Source organism: Berghia stephanieae, chromosome 14, assembly GCF_034508935.2.
Source record: "Berghia stephanieae isolate SIO BIC M18660-M18661 chromosome 14, UCSD_Bste_1.3, whole genome shotgun sequence".
Taxonomy (NCBI): domain Eukaryota; kingdom Metazoa; phylum Mollusca; class Gastropoda; order Nudibranchia; family Aeolidiidae; genus Berghia; species Berghia stephanieae.
In genome coordinates, this window is record NC_088373.1 from 29,051,009 (window position 1) to 29,076,041 (window position 25,033).

At 37.2% G+C, this 25,033-nt stretch overlaps 1 protein-coding gene across 1 annotated transcript; it reads right to left on the minus strand.

The window, feature by feature from the left end:
- Positions 1 to 66: 66 nt before the first annotated feature.
- Positions 67 to 22,320, minus strand: LOC144959878 (uncharacterized; the record flags this gene model as incomplete). The annotated part of the gene is given in 4 exon segments (XM_078892695.1): positions 67 to 615; positions 2,740 to 2,838; positions 20,276 to 20,398; positions 22,231 to 22,320. Coding segments are annotated over 3 exon segments (417 nt in total). The 3' UTR covers positions 67 to 394.
- Positions 22,321 to 25,033: the final 2,713 nt, after the last annotated feature.

A 25,033-nucleotide genomic window follows, 5' to 3' on the forward strand; every position in this document is an offset into this window, starting at 1 on the left:
GCTGACTTTTTTTTCAATTTCCAACACCTACATAACTTATATTTGATACTTTTGACTTTCAACTCAATTTTCCTCATCCTGTTTTGTCCATTCAGACATAGAGCCAGACTGGCACGGTACATCAACATGAATTTTCCAGAAAACACTTTTGATCGAAAGTTGAAACACTGATAAATATTTATTGACACCAATCTAGAAAGATTTATCTGAATTCCTCTCATCAGACGCATCAGTCGCCAAGCGCGATGTTACAATGGATAATGCAACTGTCACTGACCACCCAATGGCGGCCATGTTGGTGTTTTCCTTGATTTTACTTCCATTAATTTGGTTGAGTTCTCTCTATATTGAACTGCAAAACTTCATCAAATGACCTTTATCTTTTTTCTTCTTTTCATTTTTCACATGGGATATTCATTTTTCTTCCAGCTCGTTGCTCTGCGGACGTGACATCAGACTGTTGAATCCTATTATAGTCGGAGGATTCACAGGTCTGGGTATGAGTTACATTTCGGTAGAATGGAATGACTGATGTCCCATGTATAAAGTTTAAATACTTACTTTTATTATTCACTTTAACATCACCTGGGCCTGGAGGGGGGGTGGTGGTGGGACCTTAAAGAATAAATTATAAATACATATTAAAAAAACAAATAAGACATAGCACCATAATAAAGGGTAAAACGGGACAATTAGAAATGGAAATTCCCTTCAATTTTTGTTAAAACATAACCTGCCGTCTCAAAACGGTATTTGCGAGTTAACGATGACGTTCCTCGAACCTAAACGATCGACCGACGACGAGGAATTGAGGAAGAAAACCAGGATCATCACACCGTCGTGTGGCGACCTCTGTGGACAGATCCTGGTTTTCTTCCTCGTCGTCGGTCGATCGTTTCGGTTCGGGGAACGTAATCGTTAACTCGCTAATATGTCAAAGAGAACCTGGTGCTAACAAAAAAAAAACAAAAACAAAAAACAAAAAAGAGATGAATCAAAAAATTTAATGACTTATTCGAGAACATTCGGTGGGTGTTGCTGACTTTTTTTTTCAATTTCAAACACCTACATAACTTATATTCGATACTTTTGACTTTCAACTCAATTTTCCTCATCCTGTTTTGTCCATTCCGACATAGAGCCAGACTGGCACGGTACATCAACATGAATTTTCCAGAAAACACTTTTCATCGAAAGTTGACACAGTGATAAATATTTATGGATACCAATCTAGAAATTTTATCTGATTCCACTCATCTCTCTCTCTCTCTCTTCCCCTCTCTCTCTCTCTCCTCTCTCTCTCTCTCTCCGCACACACACACACACACACACACACACACACACACACACACATATATATATATATATACCCCTTCTCCATTGACTTGATCATTCACGGATAGAAAAACAGAAAACATACGAGCGAGCGCGAGGGCCCACAAACACACACACTGAGAGAGAGAGAGAGAGAGAGAGAGAGAGAGAGAGAGAGAGAGAGAGAGAGAGAGAGGGAGAGGGAGAGGAAGGGGGAGGAGAGACAGGGGTGGACAGATGAAAATACAAAATCCTACTTCTCCCTCTGCTCCATTTAGTAATGAGTTGTTATAACGCGCGCGCACACACGCACACACACACACACACACACACACACACACACACAAACACATCCATAGCATGAAAAATGAGTTTGACATGATTTAGCAAATAAAATAAAAATCTGAAAATGTGTGTACGAAAAAGTCGCGGATAAAGCAGTTGAAAATTTTAAAGAAGAGATACAAGTAAAACCATCCAATACAATTAGTCACGGGATCTTTTCAGATGATTATATTATACCAGTGTCTATTCCATTATCTGTCCCTGTGGTACTTAAGGGTCAATACAATTAGTCACGGGATCTTTTCAGATGTTTATATTATACCAGTGACTATTCCATTATCTGTCCCTGTGGTACTTAAGGGTCAATACAATTAGTCACGGGATCTTTTCAGATGTTTATATTATACCAGTGTCTATTCCATTATCTGTCCCTGTGGTACTTAAGGGCCAATACAATTAGTCACGGGATCTTTTCAGATGTTTATATTATACCAGTGTCTATTCCATTAGCTGTCCCTGTGGTACTTAAGGGTCAGTACAATTAGTCACGGGATTTTTTCAGATGTTTATATTATACCAGTGTCTATTCCATTATCTGTCCCTGTGGTACTTAAGGGCCGGTACAATTAGTCACGGGATCTTTTCAGATGTTTATATTATACCAGTGTCTATTCCATTATCTGTCCATGTGGTACTTAAGGGTCAATACAATTAGTCACGGGATCTTTTCAGATGTTTATATTATACCAGTGTCTATTCCATTATCTGTCCCTGTGGTACTTAAGGGTCAGTACAATTAGTCACGGGATCTTTTCAGATGTTTATATTATACCAGTGTCTATTCCATTATCTGTCCCTGTGGTACTTAAGGGCCGGTACAATTAGTCACGGGATCTTTTCAGATGTTTATATTATACCAGTGTCTATTCCATTATCTGTCCCTGTGGTACTTAAGGGTCAATACAATTAGTCACGGGATCTTTTCAGATGTTTATATTATACCAGTGTCTATTCCATTATCTGTTCCTGTGGTACTTAAGGGCCACTACAATTAGTAATGGGATCTTTTCAGATGTTTATATTATACCAGTGTCTATTCCATTATCTGTCCCTGTGGTACTTAAGGAGTATGATACTCACGTTTGCATACAATTATGACTGTTATGATGGCACCACCATCACCCAAAACAGCAATAATGATTCCAGTGATTATTCCACCATGCGTGAAGCCGCCACCATCTGTTAGAAATTGAAAGTAGTTCGTCATAAAATAATGATGATATTAATACTAATCATATAGTCATGATAATAATGATAATGATAATAATATATAATAAATAAAAGAATAAATAAATGGGCAATAGATAAAGGAAATAAATATATAAATAAATACGAATAGATAAGAATAAGAGTAAATATACGAAGAGGCAAGGATATGTGATTGAATAGTAAAATTTATAATCGCCATCAGACCCCTCACCGCAAATGTTTCACAGTGCTACAATCGCCTATTGGGTAAATAAAAAAAAGTAATCAATAAGAATAATAATGCAAAAGATATATGACCCTAGTACACTCAAAGAAGGAGCAAAAGTAAGAAAGTGAGACAAGAAAAACATCGCCGCCTCCGAATTTTGATATTAATCGTACAGTGAAATGCAATGCACTTTGACATATGGGGCACTTGGAACGTGGCCCGAAGATGTACATGTATACATACATATACACAGACACACATATACATATATATATATATATATATATATATATATATATATATATATATATATATACATGTACATACATATACATAATGCACATATATGCATACACCCATTTTTACATGGTGTATGTATAGTGACCGTACGTGTATGGAGTGTACACATGAAGGCGGGCGACAGAGGCTAATATATATATATATATATATATATATATCATCATCATTGCCTTTTTCACCCTGGGTCAGGGTATAGGCCACAGACAAACAGTTTCCATCCTTCTCTATCCTGAGCCAACTTTTTTATCTCATTCCAGGTCTTACCACTTCTCTGTATATCAGCTTCTTTAATTCTTCTCCATGTTCCTCGTGGCCTTCCCCTTGATCTTCTGCCCTGAGGGTTCCAGTCCAATACTTTCTTTGTTATAGTTGAGTCATTCTTTCTAAGCGTGTGTCCAATCCACCTCCATCGTCTTCTTCCTATATCCTCTCCTACTGGTTTCTGCTGTGTTCTTTTCCATACTTCTTCATTTTTTATTCTATCCATCCATTTTATTCTGAGTAGCTTACGCATGCACCTGTTTACAAAAATCTGTACCCTCCTTATACATGCCTGTGATGCGTTCCAAGTTTCACATCCATACAGTAGGACAGACTTCACGTTTGAGTTGAAAAGTCTTAGCTTTAGTTGAAGGGAGATATCTTTAGTTCTCCAAACTCTGTTCAAAGATGTGAATGCAGCCTGTGCCTTTCCTATTCGTGCTTTCACCTCTGCTTCCGTGCCTCCATCCTTGTCAATTATACTTCCGAGATAGCAGAAAGTGTCTATATCTTCGAGTTCCTGATCTTTTACTTTGATTTGCTCCCTTTGACGCGTACCTATCCTCAAGACCTTTGACTTTACAGGGTGTATTCTTAGACCAATTGATTCCGAGAGGCTGTTTATAATTGTGGTTTTTGCTTGCATCTGATCCTGGGTGTGGGACAAAAGAGCCAGATCATCTGCAAAATCCAGATCATCCAACTGTGTCCAGGGGGTCCACTGTATCCCATTTCTTCTCCCTTTGGAGGTTTCCTTCATTAGCCAATCAATGGCAAGGATGAACAGGAATGGAGAGAGCAAGCATCCCTGCTTGACACCAGTCTTAATTTCAAAGCTGTCAGTCAGCTGATCTTCATGTACAACCCTGCAACTTGATCCTTCATACATTTCCTTAATGAGGTTTACTATCTTTTCAGGGAGTCCATAATGTGCCAGAATTTTCCACAATGTTGCTCTGTCAATACTGTCGAAAGCCTTCTCGTAATCCAGAAAGTTGACAATAAGAGGAGAGTTCCATTCTATAGACTGTTCCACTATGACTCGCAGAGAGGCAATCTGGTCGGTGGTTGAACGGTTTTTCCGAAAACCTGCCTGTTCGTCCCGCAGTTTAGCATCTGTTGCATTCTTAATTCTCTCTAAAATAATACGGTTGAAAACCTTTCCTGGGATAGAAAGAAGAGTGATGCCTCGATAATTATTACAATTACTGAGGTCCCCTTTCTTTGGAAGCTTGATAAGATGTCCTTCCTTCCAGTCCTTTGGGAATATCCCGTCATTCCAGATTCTCTCAAATAGTGGGTGCAGGGCCTCAGCATTTCTTTCCGCATCAACTTTTAGAGCCTCCGGTGGAATCTGGTCTGGTCCAGCAGCTTTCCCCCTTTTCATCTTGTTAATGGCACCCACAATCTCTGCTATCGATGGTGGATCACAGCTAATTGGTAGCTCATTCCTTGCAGGCAAAATTTCTGGCTGGTTGTCTGGTGGTGGTCTGTTCAGAAGGCAGTTGAAATGTTCCCTCCATCGTTCAGATTGAGCCTCTTTTCCAAAAATAGTTTTCCCATCTTTGTTTTTGACTGGTACCTCTGGTTTCCCATATTTTCCAGCAAGTGTCTTGGTAGTTTGATAAAGGATCCTCATGTGTCCTCCAGTCGCTGCTGCTTCTGCTTTCTCTGCAAGTCTGTTCATGAATGCTTCCTTGTCTTTCTTCACAGATCTTTTGACTTCCTTAGCTATGGCTCGATACTGCTCTTGTGCATCCAGTCTTGAAGCCCTTGTTCGGCTTGCATTCACTTGTTCCTTCCTTGTTCTCCTCTTTTCAATAAGGTCCAAGGTGGTTGGACTTATCCATTCTTTATGTTCCGATTTCTTTACCCCAATACCTCGTGGCAAGTTGTTATGTAAACTTCCTTGATCTTTGCCCAATGTGACTCTACATCTATGTCCTCCTCGAGCTCAGTAAGAGGTTGGAATCTATTACTCAATTGTAGTTTGAATTCCTCATTCTTTTCCCCATCAAGTGCATTCACCTCGAATTTTCTTCTTGTATGTGATCTGGCCCCGTGTTTTCTGAGTCGGAGCTTAAGCTTTGCCAATAGCAGGTGGTGGTCTGATCCAACATCTGCCCTCTCCGCACTGTCACATCTTCCAATGAACGTCTGAATCTACGAGAGATACAAAATGATCAATCTGATTCTCTGTCACACCATCTGGTGAGACCCAAGTTGCTTTGTGGATCCTCTTATGGGGGACACTGATCCTCCAATCACCAAACTGTTGAATGCACAGAAATTTGCAAATCTCTCACCATTATCATTCATTTCTCCCATGCCATGACGTCCCATGATACCTTCATAGCCTACGTTATCCTGTCCCACTTTTGCATTAGCATCTCCCATCATATGTTGATGTCTTTCCTTGGCAACTTGTCAATGACTTTTTGTAGCAGACCATAAAATGTATCTTTGTCCTCATCTGTTGCATCATTTGTTGGGGCATAGATCTGTACAATGTTCATGCTGATCTTCTTACTCCGTGTTGTAAAGGACGCCATGATGATCCTTTCTCCGCATTGTTCCCATCCTCTCAGTGACTTCTGGGCAAACTTGCTTAGAATTATTCCTACTCCCTGTGTATGAATCCGTCCCCTCTCCCTGAATATAAAATCTTCTCCCCAGACTTGAGGTGTTTCTGTCCGGATTGTATCCAGTGGGTTTCGCTTACTCCAAGTATATGCAGCCTGTATCTTCTCATCTCAGTCACAACTTGAGAGCTTTTTCCTGCTTCATACATGGTGCGAACGTTCCACGACGCAATTCGAAGCTGCTTGTTTGGCGAAGACGTCATCGGGTCAGCAGAGTCCTTTCGGCTTTGTCTGTTGTCCTTCATAAATTCTGTAATTCCAGAAACTCTTCGGTCGCCCAAGCTAAAAAGGATTTGGTTTGTCTGTCTGTGTTTCTGTAACGGTTTGAGTTTAACGGAAAGGGGTGTTAACCCTTTGCCAACCCCCAACCTGGAGGACCAGGTGACTCAAAGATGGGGGAATCACACACCATTAGTCGCCTTTTACGACACGCTGGCTTGGCGTTGGGCTATTCTTGACCCTCTCAGTTGAGGGACCCCGGACACCACACGGGGAATATATATATATATATATATATATATATATATATAGGAGTGCCAATTGGTGAGCAAGCTCGGGGCCTATTTTCAAGGTCAAGTTGAGTTCGATGCGAGCCCTGTACACTTCCTACAGTAGATAAGTAATGAGATAAATAAGAGACTCCTTCCCCACCTCCCGCCGATAATATCAGTACCGCACCCACCTTCCATTGAACCACTCACCTCCACCTATCTACCTCTCTCCTCTCTCTCTCTCTCTCTCTCTCTCTCTCTCTCTCTCTCTCTCTCTCTCTCTCTCTCTCTCTCTCATATGCATTATTATTATCATTATTATCATTATTATTATCATTATTATCATTATTATTATTATTATTATTATTATTATTATTATTATTATTATTATTATTATTTATTATTATTATTATTATTATTATTATTATTATTATTATTTTATTATTATTATTATTATTATTATTATTATTATTATTATTATTATTATTATTATTATATTATTATTATTATTATTGTTTGTTTATGATTATTATGATTATTATTATTATTATATTATTATATTATTATTATTAATTATTATTATTATTATGATCGTTATCATTATTATTATTATATTCATCATTATTGTTACTGCTATTATTAATTTCTCTTTCTATTATTAGTTTTATTATTATTCTATTATTATTATTATATATTATTTTATTATTATTATTATTATTATTTATTATTATTATTATTATTATATTATTATATTATTATTATTATTATTAGTATTATTATTATTTTATTACTAATATTAGGATCTTTAATCAACCATTGCAGTCTGAGTCCCCTTTCTCCAAACCCTTTTTTAAAAACCCCTCCACCTTATTTCCTCCTTTTTTCCATTCCCCCCTTTCACTCATTCACTTTTCCCTTTCCCCCTCCTTTCCCCCATCCCCACCCTTTCAAAAACATCCTCCTTCCCCCATTTGGGAATCTAGGACCCCCGCCGGGACGCCCATATTACTTGCTAAATTCGTCTTTCGCACTCAGGCCTCTCCCTCTAACCGCCCCATCCCCCCCTTGCCCATCTAAAACCCCTCCCAGTTTTTTTTTTCATTCGGTTTGCATAACCCAATTTCCCTATTTGTTTTAATTTTTTCCCCAAAATTCCGGGGATCAACGATTCCATAAATCATCCATTCGATAATTTTTTTTTTTCCCAAAATTTATTTCCCTTTCCCCCCTTTTCTCACCTCTTTCATTTTCTTCTAATAAAAAGGAAACCCCCCCCCCCCCCCCCCAAATTTTTTTTTTCCCCAAATTAATCTCTCCAAATTACGTTACAATTACAACTATTCTTTCTTAAACCCTTTTTTTCCCCCTTCATCTCCCACCCTTTAAAAAATACCACCTCCCAAAAAACTCCCTTTTTCCAGTCTTAGACCCACCACTACGGGAAACTTACAACCTCTCCCCCCCTTTTTTTCTCTATCTATCTACTTTCTATCAAACTTCTTCGGGCCCATCTATCTATCCATTCTCTCTCTCTCTCCCCCTCTCTCTCCCCTCTCTCCTCTCTCTCTCTATCTCCTTCTATTACCTATCTCTCCTTTCCCCTTTATTTTGTTCTTGATTTTATATTTTTGGGTTTAAAATTTCTATATATATATATATATATTTATATATATATATAGGAGTGCCAATTGGTGAGCAAGCGGGGGGCCCTATTTCAAGGTCAAGTTGGTTCGATGCGAGCCCTGACACTTCCTACAGTAGATAAGTAATGAGTAAATAGGAGACCCCTTCCCCCCCCCTCCCCGCCGATAATATCAGTACCCGCACCCACCTTCCATTGAACCACTCACCTCCACCTATCTACCCTCTCTTCTCTCTCTCTCTCCTCCCTCTCTCCTCCTCTCTCTCTCCTCTCTCTCTCTAGTGCTTTTTTCTTTTCATAATTTTTTCATTATTATTTTTATAATTAAAATTAATTTTTTTATTATTATTTTTTTATTATTATTTTATTATTATATTTTTATTATTTTTATTATTATTATTATTATTATATTATTATTATTATTTTATTATTATTATTATTATTATTATTATTATTATTATTATTATTATATTATTATTATTACTTATCATTATTATTATTATTATTCTTTTTTATTATTGGTTTAATGCATATTATTTATTTCTCTTATGTTATTAGATTATTTTCTTCTTTTTTATTTATATTATTATTTATTATTATTATTATTATTATTATTATTATTTTTTTATTATTATTATTATTAGTATTTTTAAATTATTATTATTAGTATTATTATTATTTACTAATATTAGGATCGTTATCAAAAAAGAGTATTGTTCAAGGTGGTCACAGCAACAATGCCCTTTTAATCTATATAATTTATCATAACCGGTTTTTCATTATCACCATCAGTACTATCATTATTCATTTTTATTTATTTTATTTATTTATTTTAATCTATAATCAAAACCCCTGCTAGTCTGAGTCACCTTCTCCTATGCAAATCTAAAAAACCTCCACCTTACTCCTCCCCTTTTTCAAAATCCCCCTTTCACTCATTCACTCTTCCTTCCTCCATTCCCCTCCCCCTCCTTCTATACAAACTCCATCACCACTTTTAATCTTGGACTCGCCGGGACGCACATAGTACTTGCTTCAATCGTCTTTCGCACTCAGTAGCCCTCTCCTCTCACCGTCATCCCCACTGACCATCTCCAACTCTACCAGTTTTAATTTCTTCATTCGGTTTGCATAAGCCAATTCTATTTGTGTTTTATTTCTTTTTCTCCATCCTGCGGTATCAACGATTCCATAATCATCCATTCGATAAAGGTTATTTACTTATTTAATTCCTTTCCCTTTCTCACTCTTTCATTTTTCTTCTAATAAAAAGAGACCCCCCCCCCCCCCCCAATTTTTTTTCCCGATATATTAAAGTCTCTCCAAAATTACGTTAAAATTACAACTATTCTTCTTACCTTTTCTATCCGCCTTATCTCTACATTAATACATACCTAATACAAATAATCTTTTTTACCGTCTTAGACCGCACACTCACGGAAACTTAATCCTCTCTCTTTTCTCTCTAATCAATCTATCTTTCTATATATCTATCTATCGACCTATCTATCTATCATCTCTCTTTCTCTCTCTCTATCTCTCTCTCTCTCTCTCTCTTCTATCTCCTTCTATTACCTATCTTCTCCTCTCCATTTTTGTTCATTGATATATTATTTGGTATAATATACTAACCAATCGCTCTCTTACCCCCATTCCCATTTTTGCAGTTACTTTTACTATATAATATAATATACACAGGACATACGCACACGGACACCACCAAGCACAATCTATACACATCCTCTCCATCTCTCTCTCTCATTCTTTCTCTCTCTCCCACCTCTCTCTCTCTCCTTATCTAGAGCCATTTTGCATCAACAATCGAGCCCTTTCCTCCAATTAACTTTATTTTCCACATTTGACACAAGGTGTTATTTTGTAAATTTACATATTTGTTTGTGTTTTTGTTTACGTCTCCTGACGAAGGCAAGGGCCGTAACGGTTGTTAGGTCTTTGTATTGTTCCCTTATTTCATGAGTCCTTTTATATTTTTATATCCATTTTATTATACAGTGACTATTCCATTATCTGTCCCTGTGGTATTAAAGGCGCAGTACAATTAGTCACGGTATCTTTTCAGGAGTTTATATTTACAGTTGTCTATTCCATATATGTACCTGTGGTATTAAGGCTCCCTGTTCGCCCGCTTTAAATTTGTTGCTTTCTTAATTCTCTCAAAATAATCGGTTTAAAAACCTTTCGGGAAGAAAGAGGTGATGCCTCGAAAATTATTACAATTACTGAGGCCCCCCTTTTTTGGAAGCTTGATAAGATGCCCTTCCTTCAGCCCTTTTTGGGAATATCCCGTCATTAGATTCTCTCAAATAGGGGGCGGCCTCAGCTTTTCTTTCCGCTCAATTTTAGACCCTCGGGGGAAATTTGGTCGGGTCCAGCAGTTTTCCCCCCCTTTTCATCTTGTTAATGGCACCACACTCTGCTTCGATGGTGGTCCGCAATTGGTAGCTCATTCCCTTGCAGGCAAAATTTCTGGGGGGTTGTCTGGGGGGGTCGTTCAGAAGGCATTTTAAGTTCCCTCCATCGTTCGTTGGGACCTTTTTTCCAAAAATAGTTTTCCCATCTTTTTTTTTGACTGGTACCCGGGTTTTCCCTATTTTCCAAAAGTGTTTGGATTTTGAAAAAGGACCCTATGGCCCTCCAGTCGTGCTGCTTCGTTTCTCGCAATCTGTTCATAAATTTTCCCTTGTCTTTTTCACAGATTTTTTGATTTCCTTAGCATCTCGTTAATGCCTTGTGATCCAGTCTTGAAGCCCTTGTTCGGCTTGATCACTTTTCCCTTTCCCTTGTTCCCCTTTTTTCAAAAGGCCCAAAGGGGGTTGGCTATCCATTTTTTTGTTCCGTTTCTTACCCCAATACCCGTGGAAAGTTTTAGTAAACTTCCTTGATTTTTTCCCCAATGTGACTCTACATCTTGTCCTCCTCGAGCTCATAAGAGGTTGGAATCTATTACTCAATTGTAGTTTAAATTTCTCATTCTTTTCCCCATCAAGTGAATTCACCTCGAATTTTCTTCTTGTATGTGATCTGCCCCGTGTTTTCTGAGTCGTAAGCTTAAGCTTTGCCAATAGCAGGTGGTGGTCTGATCCAACATCTGCCCTCCCCGCACTGCCCCACTCTTCCAATGAACGTCTGAATCTACGGAGATACAAAAATGATCAATCTGATTCCTGCACACCATCGGTGAGACCCAAAATGCTTTGTGGATCCTTTTTATGGGGGAACACTGATCCTCCAATCCCAAACGTTGAATGCACAGAAATTTGCAAATCTCTCACCATTACATTCATTTCTCCCATGCCATGACGCCCCATGTACCTTCATAGCCTACGTTATCCTGTCCCACTTTTGCATTAGCATCTCCCATCAATATGTTGATGTCTTTCCTTGGCAACTTGTAAATGACTTTTTGTAGCAGACCATAAAATGTATCTTTCCCATCTTTTGGGCATCTTGTTGGGGCAAGATCTGTACAATGTTCATGTGATCTTCTTACTCCGTGTTGTAAAGACGCCATGATGATCCTTTCTCCGCATTTGTTCCATCCTCTCAGTGACTTCTGGGCAAATTTGCTTAGAATTATTCCTACTCCCTGTGTATGAATCCCGTCCCCTCTCCTGAATATAAAATTTTCTCCCCAGCTTGAGGTGTTTCTGTCCGGATTGTATCCAGTGGTTTCGCTTACTCCAAGTATATGAAAGCCTGTATCTTCTCATCTCAGTCACAACTTGAAAAGCTTTTTCCTGTTCATACATTTGGGGCGAACGTTCCACGACGCAATTCGAAGTGCTTGTTTGGCGAAGACGCATCGGGTCAGCAGAGTTTCCCTTTCGCTTTGTCTGTTGTCCTTTAATAAATTCCGTAATTCCTGAAACTCTTCGGGGCGCCCCAAGCTAAAAAATGGATTTGGTTTGTCTGTCTGTGTTTCTGTAACGGTTTGGTTTAACGGAAAGGGGTGTTATACCTTTTTGCCAACCCCACAAACCTGGAGGACCAGGTGACTCAAAGATGGGGGAATCACACACCTTAGTCGCCTTTTACGACACGCTGGCTTGGCGTTGGGCATTCTTGACCCTCTCAGTTGAGGGAACCCCGGACACAAAACACGGGGAATATATTATATAATTATATATATTATATATATATATAGGAGTGCCAATGGGGGCAAGCTCGGGGGGCCCATTTTCAAGGTCCCAAATTGAGTTCGATGCGAGCCCTGTACACTTCCTACAGTAAAATAAGTATGAGATAAATAAGAGACTCCTTCCCCACCCTCCCCGCCGATAATATCAGTCCGCACCCACCTTCCATTGAACCACTCACCTCCACCTATCTACCTCTCTCTCTCTTCTCTCTCCCCTCTCTCCTCTCTCTCTTCTTCTCTCTCTCTCCCCTCTCTCTCTCTCTCTCAATATGCATTATTATTATCATTATTATCATTATATTATCTTTATTATCATTATTATTATTATTATTATTATTATTATTATTTTTATTATTATTATTATTATTATTATTATTTTTTATTATTATTATTATATTATTATTATTTATTATTATTATTAATTATTATTATTATTATTATTATTATTATTATTATTATTATTATTATTATTATTATTAAATTTTTATTGTTATGATTATTATGATTTTTTATTATTAATTTTTTATTATTATTATTATTATTATTTTATTATTATTATGATCGTTATCATTTTTATTATTATATTCATCATTATTGTTACTGCTATTATTATTTCTCTTACTATTATAGTTTTATTATTATTCTATTATTATTATTATTATTATTATTATTATTTTATTATTATTATTAAATTTTTATTAAATTTTTATTATTATTATTATTAGTATTATTATTATTATTTAGATATTATTATTATTATTATACTAATATTAGGATCGTTATCAAAAAAGAGTATTGTTCAAGGTGGTCACAGCAACAATGACCTTTTAATCTATATAATTTATCATAACCCGGTTTTTTTATTATCACCATCAGTACTATCATTATTCATTTATCTATTTATTTATTTATTTATTTTAATCTATAATCAACCACTGCTAAGTCTGAGTCACCTTCTCCTATGCACTCTTAAAATCCTCCACCTTACTCCTCCTCTCTTCATATCCTCCTTTCACTCATTCACTCTTCCTTTCCCCCATTCCCCCATCCCCATCCTTCTATACATCTCTCCATCCAAACCCCTAGAATCTAGGACTCGCCTGGACGCCCATATTACTTGCTCACTCGTCTTTCGCACTCAGTGCCCTCTCCCTCTCAACCGTCCCATCCCCCCTTGACAATCTCCAACTCTACCAGTTTTTTAAATTTTTTCATTCGGTTTGCATAAGCCAATTCTATTTGTGTTTATTTCTTTCTCCAATCCTGCGGATCAACGATTCCATCTCATCCATTCGATAATTTCATTTCCCTATTTACTTCCTTTCCCTTTCTCACCTCTTTCATTTTTTTCTAAAAAAGACCCCCCCCCCCCCCCCAATTTTTTTTCCCGATGTTTAAATCTCTCCAAAAATTTCGTTAAAATTACTACTATTCTTTCTTACCTTTTCTTCCGCCTTCATTTCTACCTTAATACATTCCCCACCTAACACTAACTCCTTTTACCAGTCTTAGGACGAAACCACTCACGGAAATTACATTTCTCTCCCTTTATCTCTATCTATCTTATCTTTTATCTATCTATCTAAGACTATTCTATCTATCCATCTCTCTCTCTCTCTCCCTCTCTCTTTCTCTCTCATATCTCCTTTATCTACTATCTCTCCTCCTCTCCATTTTTTTGTTTCATTGATATATATGTGGTATAAATATACTAACCAATCGCTCTCCTTACCCCATTCCCATTTTTGCAGTTCTTTTACTATATTATATAATATACACATACACAGGACATTACGCCACACGGACACACTGAACAATCATTACACATCCTCCCATTCTCTCTCTCTCTCTCTCATTCTCTTTCTCTCTTCTCCCCCTCTCTCTCTCTCTCTCTCTTATCTAGGGCCATTCTGCCATCAACACTCGAGCCCTTTTCTCACATTAACTTATTTCACATTTGACACAAATGTGATATTTTGTAAATTTACCATATTTGTTAGTGTTTTTGTTTATGTCTCTGACGAAGGCCAAGGGCCGTAAAGTTGTTTGTTTTGTGTTGTTCCCTTATTATGAGTCAATCTACTCATTTATATTTTTTTATCTCCTTTTATTGTACCAGTGACTATTCCATTATTGTCCTGTTGGTACTTATGGGCGCAGTTACAATAGTCACGGGGATCTTTTCAGATGTTTTTATTATCATGTCTATTCCATTTTGTTTCCTGTGGTAATTAAGGTCAATACAATTAGTCACGGGATCTTTTTCCAGATGTTTATATTATACCAGTGTTATTCCATTATCTGTCCCTGTGGTACTTTAAGGGTCAGTCCAAGTGTCACGGATCTATTCAGTGTTTTTATTATACCAGTGGTCTATTCCATTTTATGTACTGTGTATCTATATGGGGTCAATACAATTAGTCACGGGATCTTTTCAGATTATATTATACAGTTTCTATTCCTTTAATTGTCCCTGTGGTACTTAAGGGTCTAACATTAGTCACGGGATCTTTTCAGATGTTTATATTATACCAGTGTCTATTCCATTATCTGTCCCTGTGGTACTTAAGGAGTATGAAACTCACCTGTGTATACAATTATACATAATATGAGGGCAGCAACATCAGCAACAACAATAATACATATTCCGAGCTTGATTCTGATTTTGATTATGACGATCATTCCACCAATCGGGAAGCCGAAACAATCTGTTAGAAATTGAAAGTAGTTCGTCAGAAAACATTCAAACACTCCTAAAGCATTGTATGTGTTAATATTACGCTACACAAATTGCTCACACACATATTATTACTGCCTGTTCGTCCCGCAGTTTAGCATCTGTTGCATTCTTAATTCTCTCTAAAATAATACGGTTGAAAACCTTTCCTGGGATAGAAAGAAGAGTGATGCCTCGATAATTATTACAATTACTGAGGTCCCCTTTCTTTGGAAGCTTGATAAGATGTCCTTCCTTCCAGTCCTTTGGGAATATCCCGTCATTCCAGATTCTCTCAAATAGTGGGTGCAGGGCCTCAGCATTTCTTTCCGCATCAACTTTTAGAGCCTCCGGTGGAATCTGGTCTGGTCCAGCAGCTTTCCCCCTTTTCATCTTGTTAATGGCACCCACAATCTCTGCTATCGATGGTGGATCACAGCTAATTGGTAGCTCATTCCTTGCAGGCAAAATTTCTGGCTGGTTGTCTGGTGGTGGTCTGTTCAGAAGGCAGTTGAAATGTTCCCTCCATCGTTCAGATTGAGCCTCTTTTCCAAAAATAGTTTTCCCATCTTTGTTTTTGACTGGTACCTCTGGTTTCCCATATTTTCCAGCAAGTGTCTTGGTAGTTTGATAAAGGATCCTCATGTGTCCTCCAGTCGCTGCTGCTTCTGCTTTCTCTGCAAGTCTGTTCATGAATGCTTCCTTGTCTTTCTTCACAGATCTTTTGACTTCCTTAGCTATGGCTCGATACTGCTCTTGTGCATCCAGTCTTGAAGCCCTTGTTCGGCTTGCATTCACTTGTTCCTTCCTTGTTCTCCTCTTTTCAATAAGGTCCAAGGTGGTTGGACTTATCCATTCTTTATGTTCCGATTTCTTTACCCCCAATACCTCGTGGCAAGTTGTTATGTAAACTTCCTTGATCTTTGCCCAATGTGACTCTACATCTATGTCCTCCTCGAGCTCAGTAAGAGGTTGGAATCTATTACTCAATTGTAGTTTGAATTCCTCATTCTTTTCCCCATCAAGTGCATTCACCTCGAATTTTCTTCTTGTATGTGATCTGGCCCCGTGTTTTCTGAGTCGGAGCTTAAGCTTTGCCAATAGCAGGTGGTGGTCTGATCCAACATCTGCCCCTCTCCGCACTGTCACATCTTCCAATGAACGTCTGAATCTACGAGAGATACAAAAATGATCAATCTGATTCTCTGTCACACCATCTGGTGAGACCCAAGTTGCTTTGTGGATCCTCTTATGGGGGAACACTGATCCTCCAATCACCAAACTGTTGAATGCACAGAAATTTGCAAATCTCTCACCATTATCATTCATTTCTCCCATGCCATGACGTCCCATGATACCTTCATAGCCTACGTTATCCTGTCCCACTTTTGCATTAGCATCTCCCATCAATATGTTGATGTCTTTCCTTGGCAACTTGTCAATGACTTTTTGTAGCAGACCATAAAATGTATCTTTGTCCTCATCTGTTGCATCATTTGTTGGGGCATAGATCTGTACAATGTTCATGCTGATCTTCTTACTCCGTGTTGTAAAGGACGCCATGATGATCCTTTCTCCGCATTGTTCCCATCCTCTCAGTGACTTCTGGGCAAACTTGCTTAGAATTATTCCTACTCCCTGTGTATGAATCCCGTCCCCTCTCCCTGAATATAAAATCTTCTCCCAGACTTGAGGTGTTTCTGTCCGGATTGTATCCAGTGGGTTTCGCTTACTCCAAGTATATGCAGCCTGTATCTTCTCATCTCAGTCACAACTTGAGAGCTTTTTCCTGCTTCATACATGGTGCGAACGTTCCACGACGCAATTCGAAGCTGCTTGTTTGGCGAAGACGTCATCGGGTCAGCAGAGTCCTTTCGGCTTTGTCTGTTGTCCTTCATAAATTCTGTAATTCCAGAAACTCTTCGGTCGCCCAAGCTAAAAAAAGGATTTGGTTTGTCTGTCTGTGTTTCTGTAACGGTTTGAGTTTAACGGAAAGGGGTGTTAACCCTTTGCCAACCCCCAACCTGGAGGACCAGGTGACTCAAAGATGGGGGAATCACACACCATTAGTCGCCTTTTACGACACGCTGGCTTGGCGTTGGGCTATTCTTGACCCTCTCAGTTGAGGGACCCCGGACACCACACGGGGAATATATATATATATATATATATATATATATATATATAGGAGTGCCAATTGGTGAGCAAGCTCGGGGCCTATTTTCAAGGTCAAGTTGAGTTCGATGCGAGCCCTGTACACTTCCTACAGTAGATAAGTAATGAGATAAATAGGAGACTCCTTCCCCACCCTCCCCGCCGATAATATCAGTACCCGCACCCACCTTCCATTGAACCACTCACCTCCACCTATCTACCTCTCTCTCTCTCTCTCTCTCTCTCTCTCTCTCTCTCTCTCTCTCTCTCTCTCTCTCTCTCTCTCTCTCTCTCAATAGTGCATTATTATTATCATTATTATCATTATTATTATCATTATTATCATTATTATTATTATTATTATTATTATTATTATTATTATTATTATTATTATTATTATTATTATTATTATTATTATTATTATTATTATTATTATTTTATTATTATTATTATTATTATTATTATTATTATTATTATTATTATTATTATTATTATTATTATTATTATTATTATTGTTATGATTATTATGATTATTATTATTATTATTATTATTATTATTATATTATTATTATTATTATTATTATGATCGTTATCATTATTATTATTATATTCATCATTATTGTTACTGCTATTATTATTTCTCTTACTATTATTAGTTTTATTATTATTCTATTATTATTATTATTATTATTATTATTATTATTATTATTATTATTATTATTATTATTATTGTTATTATTATTAGTATTATTATTATTATTATTAGTATTATTATTATTATTACTAATATTAGGATCGTTATCAAAAAAGAGTATTGTTCAAGGTGGTCACAGCAACAATGACCTTTTAATCTATATAATTTATCATAACCGGTTTTTCATTATCACCATCAGTACTATCATTATTCATTTATCTATTTATTTATTTATTTATTTTAATCTATAATCAACCACTGCTAGTCTGAGTCACCTTCTCCTATGCACTCTTAAAATCCTCCACCTTACTCCTCCTCTCTTCATATCCCTCCTTTCACTCATTCACTCTTCCTTCCTCCATTCCCCCATCCCCATCCTTCTATACATCTCTCCATCCACCACTAGAATCTAGGACTCGCCTGGACGCCCATATTACTTGCTCACTCGTCTTTCGCACTCAGTGCCCTCTCCCTCTCACCGTCCCATCCCCACTTGACCATCTCCAACTCTACCAGTTTTAATTTCTTCATTCGGTTTGCATAAGCCAATTCTATTTGTGTTTATTTCTTTCTCCAATCCTGCGGATCAACGATTCCATCATCATCCATTCGATAAGTTTCATTTTCATATTTACTTCCTTTCCCTTTCTCACCTCTTTCATTTTCTTCTAATAAAAAGACCCCCCCCCCCCCCCCCCCCCCCCCCAATTTTTTTTCCCGATATTAAGTCTCTCCAAATTACGTTAAAATTACAACTATTCTTTCTTACCTTTTCTTCCGCCTTCATCTCTACCTTAATACATACCTACCTACAAACTAACTCCTTTTACCAGTCTTAGACCGACCACTCACGGAAACTTACATCCTCTCTCCTTTTCTCTCTATCTATCTATCTTTCTATCTATCTATCTATCGACCTATCTATCTATCCATCTCTCTCTCTCTCTCCCTCTCTCTCTCTCTCTCTCTCTCTCTATCTCCTTCTATCTACCTATCTCTCCTCCTCTCATTTTGTTCATTGATATATATTTGGTATAATATACTAACCAATCGCTCTCTTACCCCCATTCCCATTTTTGCAGTTACTTTTACTATATAATATACACATACACAGACATACGCACACGGACACACATGCACAATCATATACACATCCTCTCCATTCTCTCTCTCTCATTCTTTCTCTCTCTCCCCCCCTCTCTCTCTCTCCTTATCTAGCGCCACTTCTTGCATCAACACTCGACGCCCTTTCCTCACATTAACTTTATTTCCACATTTGACACAATGTGATATTTTGTAAATTTACATATTTGTTTGTGTTTTTGTTTACTGTCTCCTGACGAAGGCCAAGGGCCGAAACGTTGTTTGTTTTGTATTGTTCCCTTATATATGAGTCACTTTATATTTTTTATCTCCATTTTATTATACCAGTGACTATTCCATTATCTGTCCCTGTGGTACTTAAGGGCGCAGTACAATTAGTCACGGGATCTTTTCAGATGTTTATATTATACCAGTGTCTATTCCATTATCTGTTGTCCCTGTGGTACTTAAGGGCGCAGTACAATTAGTCACGGGATCTTTTCAGATGTTTATATTATACCAGTGTCTATTCCATTATCTGTCCCTGTGGTACTTAAGGGTCAGTACAATTAGTCACGGGATCTTTTCAGATGTTTATATTATACCAGTGTCTATTCCAGTATCTGTCCCTGTGGTACTTAAGGGCGCAGTACAATTAGTCACGGGATCTTTTCAGATGTTTATATTATACCAGTGTCTATTCCATTATCTGTCCCTGTGGTACTTAAGGGTCAATACAATTAGTCACGGGATCTTTTCAGATGTTTATATTATACCAGTGTCTATTCCATTATCTGTCCCTGTGGTACTTAAGGGTCAGTACAATTAGTCACGGGATCTTTCAGATGTTTATATTATACCATGTGTCTATTCCATTATATGTACCTGTGGTACTTAAGGGTCAATACAATTAGTCACGGGATCTTTCAGAAATTATACAGTGTCTATTCCATTATTGTCTGTGTTATTATCAGAACAATTAGTCACGACTTTTCATTTAATTATCCATGTCTTTCCATTATCTGTCCTTGTGGTACTTAAGGAGTATGAAACTCACCTGTGTATACAAATATACATAATATGAGGGCAGCAACATCAGCAACAACAATAATACATATTCCGAGCTTGATTCTGATTTCGATTATGACGATCATTCCACCAATCGGGAAGCCGAAACAATCTGTTAGAAATTGAAAGTAGTTCGTCAGAAAACTTACAACACACCTAAAGGCACTTGTATGTGTAAATTCACGCACACAACTTGCTCACACACATATAATATCCTCTCTCTCTCTCTCTTCTCTTTCCAAACCACAACACACACCATCCAACATATAATATTTATATCCCTTCCCATTGACTTGATCATTCACGATAGAAAACAGAAACATCGAGCGAGCGCGAGGCCCACAACACACACACTGAAGAGAGGAGAAGAAGAGAGAAAGAGAAGGAGAGAGAGAGAGAGAGAGAGGGGGGGGAAGAGGAAGGGGGAGAAGAGACAGAGGTGGGCAGATAAAAATACAAAATCCTACTTCTCCCTTTGCTCCATTTAATAATGAGTTGTTATATCACACAAACACAAACACACACACACACACACACATACACATCCATAGCATGAAAAATGAGTTTGACATGATTTAGCACATAAGATAAAAATCTGAAAATTTGTGTATGAAAAAGTCCCGGATAAAGCAGTTGAAAATTTTAAAGAAGGGATACAAGTAAAATCATCCAATATAATTAGTCACGTTATCTTTTCAGATGTTTATATTATACCAGTGTCTATTCCACTATCTGTCCCTGTGGTACTTAAGGGTCAGTACAATTAGTAATGGGATATTTTCAGATGTTTATATTATACCAGTGTCTATTCCATTATCTGTCCCTGTGGTACTTAAGGGTCAATAGAATTAGTCACAGGATCTTTTCAGATGTTTATATTATACCAGTGTCTATTCCATTATCTGTCCCTGTGGTACTTAAGGGCCAATACAATTAGTAATGGGATCTTTTCAGATGTTTATATTATACCAATGTCTATTCCATTATCTGTCCCTGTGGTACTTAAGGGCCAGTACAATTAGTCACGGGATCTTTTCAGATGTTTATATTATAACAGTGTCTATTCCATTATCTGTCCCTGTGGTACTTAAGGGTCAATACAATTAGTCACGGGATCTTTTCAGATGTTTATATTATACCAGTGACTATTCCATTATCTGTCCCTGTGGTACTTAAGGGTCAATACAATTAGTCACGGGATCTTTTCAGATGTTTATATTATACAAGTGTCTATTCCATTATCTGTCCCTGTGGTACTTAAGGGCCAATACAATTAGTAATGGGATCTTTTCAGATGTTTATATTATACCAGTGTCTATTCCATTATCTGTCCCTGTGGTACTTAAGGGCCAATACAATTAGTCACGGGATCTTTTCAGATGTTTATATTATACCAGTGTCTATTCCATTATCTGTCCCTGTGGTACTTAAGGGTCAATACAATTAGTCACGGGATCTTTTCAGATGTTTAATTTATACCAGTGTCTATTCCATTATCTGTCCCTGTGGTACTTAAGGGTCAATACAATTAGTAATGGGATCTTTTCAGATGTTTATATTATAGCAGTGTCTATTCCATTATCTGTCCCTGTGGTACTTAAGGGTCAATAGAATTAGTCACGGGATCTTTTCAGATGTTTATATTATACCAGTGTCTATTCCATTATCTGTCCCTGTGGTACTTAAGGGTCAATACAATTAGTAATGGGATCTTTTCAGATGTTTATATTATACCAGTGTCTATTCCATTATCTGTCCCTGTGGTACTTAAGGGTCAATACAATTAGTCACGGGATCTTTTCAGATGTTTATATTATACCAGTGTCTATTCCATTATCTGTGCCTGTCAATACAATTTGTGCGGGATCTTTTCAGATGTTTATATTATACCAGTGTCTATTCCATTATCTGTCCCTGTGGTACTTAAAGGGGTATGATACTCACATGCGCATACAATGAATATGGAAATGACACACCCAATAGACGGTACGACGGTTATTACAACAATCACGACAACGTCATCATCTGTTTCATCTGTTAGAAATTGAAAGTAGTTCGTCAGAAAACATTACAACACTACCTAAAGGCACTTGTATGTGTTAACATTCACGCTACACAACTTGCTCACACACATATTATTACTCTCTCTCTATCTATCTATCTATCTATCTATCTATCTATCTATCTATCTATCTATCTCTCTCTCTCTCTATATATATATATATATATATATATATTTATATATTATCATCATTTATACACATCTAAATCTACTCATACAACTACTACTACACTACTATACTATACTATACTACTACTACTACTACTACTACTACTACTACTACTACTACTACTACTACTACTACTACTACTACTACTACTACTACTACTACTACTACTACTACTACTACTACTACTACTACCACTTTATTAAGTAAAAGCATAACTTCGGTGAAGAATGCACGGTCATTATCTATATTAATATATCAATTCCCCTCCTCCTCCTCCTCTCCCTCCTCCTCCTCCTGCTGCTGTTTTTATACCGATTTAGTCGTCGTTATAATCATCATCGTCATCATCATCATCATCATCATCATCATCATCATCATCATCATCATCATCATCATCATCATTACTAATTATCTATTACTATCCTTCTGATCAATTCTAATCTGTGTATAACATCGTCATAATATCATCATCATCATCATCAGCATCATCATCATTATCATCATCATCATCATCATCATCATCATCATCATCATCATCATCATCATCGTTGTCATCATCATCAACATTACTAATTATCTATTACCCTCATCCTGACCAATTCTAATCTGTGTATAACATTGTAAGTCGACAAGCTATAAATCATTTGAGACTTGCTGACAACCCTAAAAATGATGGGTAACCAAATTAATGTGTTAGATCGTAGGGGTTCGAAAACTCTCAACCTGACACTGATCAAAAAAGTTACAAGGTGGAAACATCCAAAGAAAACAAATCGTGAGTTGTACCATAGCCATCGTTAACTTATAGCCTGACACTGACAAAAAATGACCTCAAAAGACAAATCTTTGGCCGCAAAATAAAACAAATCGTGAGTTGTCCCGTAGCCATCGTTAACTTATAGCCTGACACTGACCAAAAAATGACCTCAAAAGACAAGTCTTTGGCCGCAAAATAAAACAAATCGTGAGTTGTATTCAACAGTCCCTTGAGGTCTACTAACAACAACTCACTAGACGCTGCAAAAAGAAAAAACAAAAACAAACAAACAAACAAACAAAAAACCCTAAAAAAATGACGTCAAATTATAAGTCCTCGTGGGTTCTTGTGTCAGGCTATAGGTTAATGATTGCTTCGGTTGTACCCAATGAGTCCAACAAACTGGATCATTTGTTTCCTTGAGCACTACTAACGATAACTCTCTAGGCAGTGCACTAACCTTTAAATAAACATGACGTCAGAATACAAGTTGTAGTGTCAGGCTACAGTTGTATCATACGATATTCTATGATTGAATTCATGGCATCATCTCTTAAACCATGTATATACTAATGGTTTTTAAGCTTGCCATTATAGGATTCAATAGTCTGATGTCACGTCCGCCCAGCAACGAGTAGCTTGGTTCTAAACTAATAAAATCGGCACTTTTTTATTCTTCATGCTGGCTAGAACTGTTTCACATGTCATGTGATCAGAATGTATGAAAGTCAAAACATGATCAGATTTACAATGTTGTTTTCCTCTGGATACACTTTATGATCGTCGGAGAAGTCTTTCATAAGAGCGTCCGCCATTGTTCCGATAGTTTAGAACCAGTTACTAAGTTACTATGCGTCATTACAAAGGAAGCAAATAACTGGAAGTGGAGAAAAAGCGATTGTGAAAGAGAGAAAAAAGGGGGGGGGGAGAGAGGAGAGGCGGAGGGAGGGGGTCAGAAATAGAGAGGGGGGGGGGGTTGAACAGAGAGAAAGAGTGGTGCTTGAAAGGAGTGAGTGTACTTGGTCTGGGGCAAGAGCGTCACCTTCGTACAATCAGAACCTGCCCTGCCCATGTACACGCCCACCCTGTCCCAATATTTAAAAAAATAAAAATTATAAAAAAAATTATATATATATATATATATATATATATATATATATATATATATATATATATATAATATATATATATATATAAACTAGTGATCAAAAGAAACTATACACTTGTTTTACCTACATAATTGGTATGAAATATTGATCTAGTTTATTTAAAACCTATGTGTAACCATAGTACTATCATTTATCTTTCATTTTGTTAGAATTTGTAACGTTTATGGTTGATCTTGTATGCAACATAGACTTTTTAAAACATGATCTTCAAAAAGGGAAGCAACAAGTCAAAACATACAAACAATGGCATTTTAATAAAATTACTTGCGTTCATTTCATTTGAAGTGAAGGTGAATCTAATTCAATCAGTAACGAGTATGTCCCCCGTTTGCTCCATTCACAGCATTGCATTTCCTACGCATGGAATTGGTCAATGTGGTCAGCTGGTGTTAAGGAATGTTATCCCAAGCTGTTCTTATGGCGTGGAACAGTTGTTGTTCATTTGGCGGGTCTAATGAACGAACTTGGCGGCTGATTATGTTCCACATATGTTCTATCGGATTTAGATGGGGGGATATTGCAGGCTACATGCTGATAATGTTCACATTATTTGCTGCTATAAAATCCCTTGTTTCAATAGCTCCATGGGA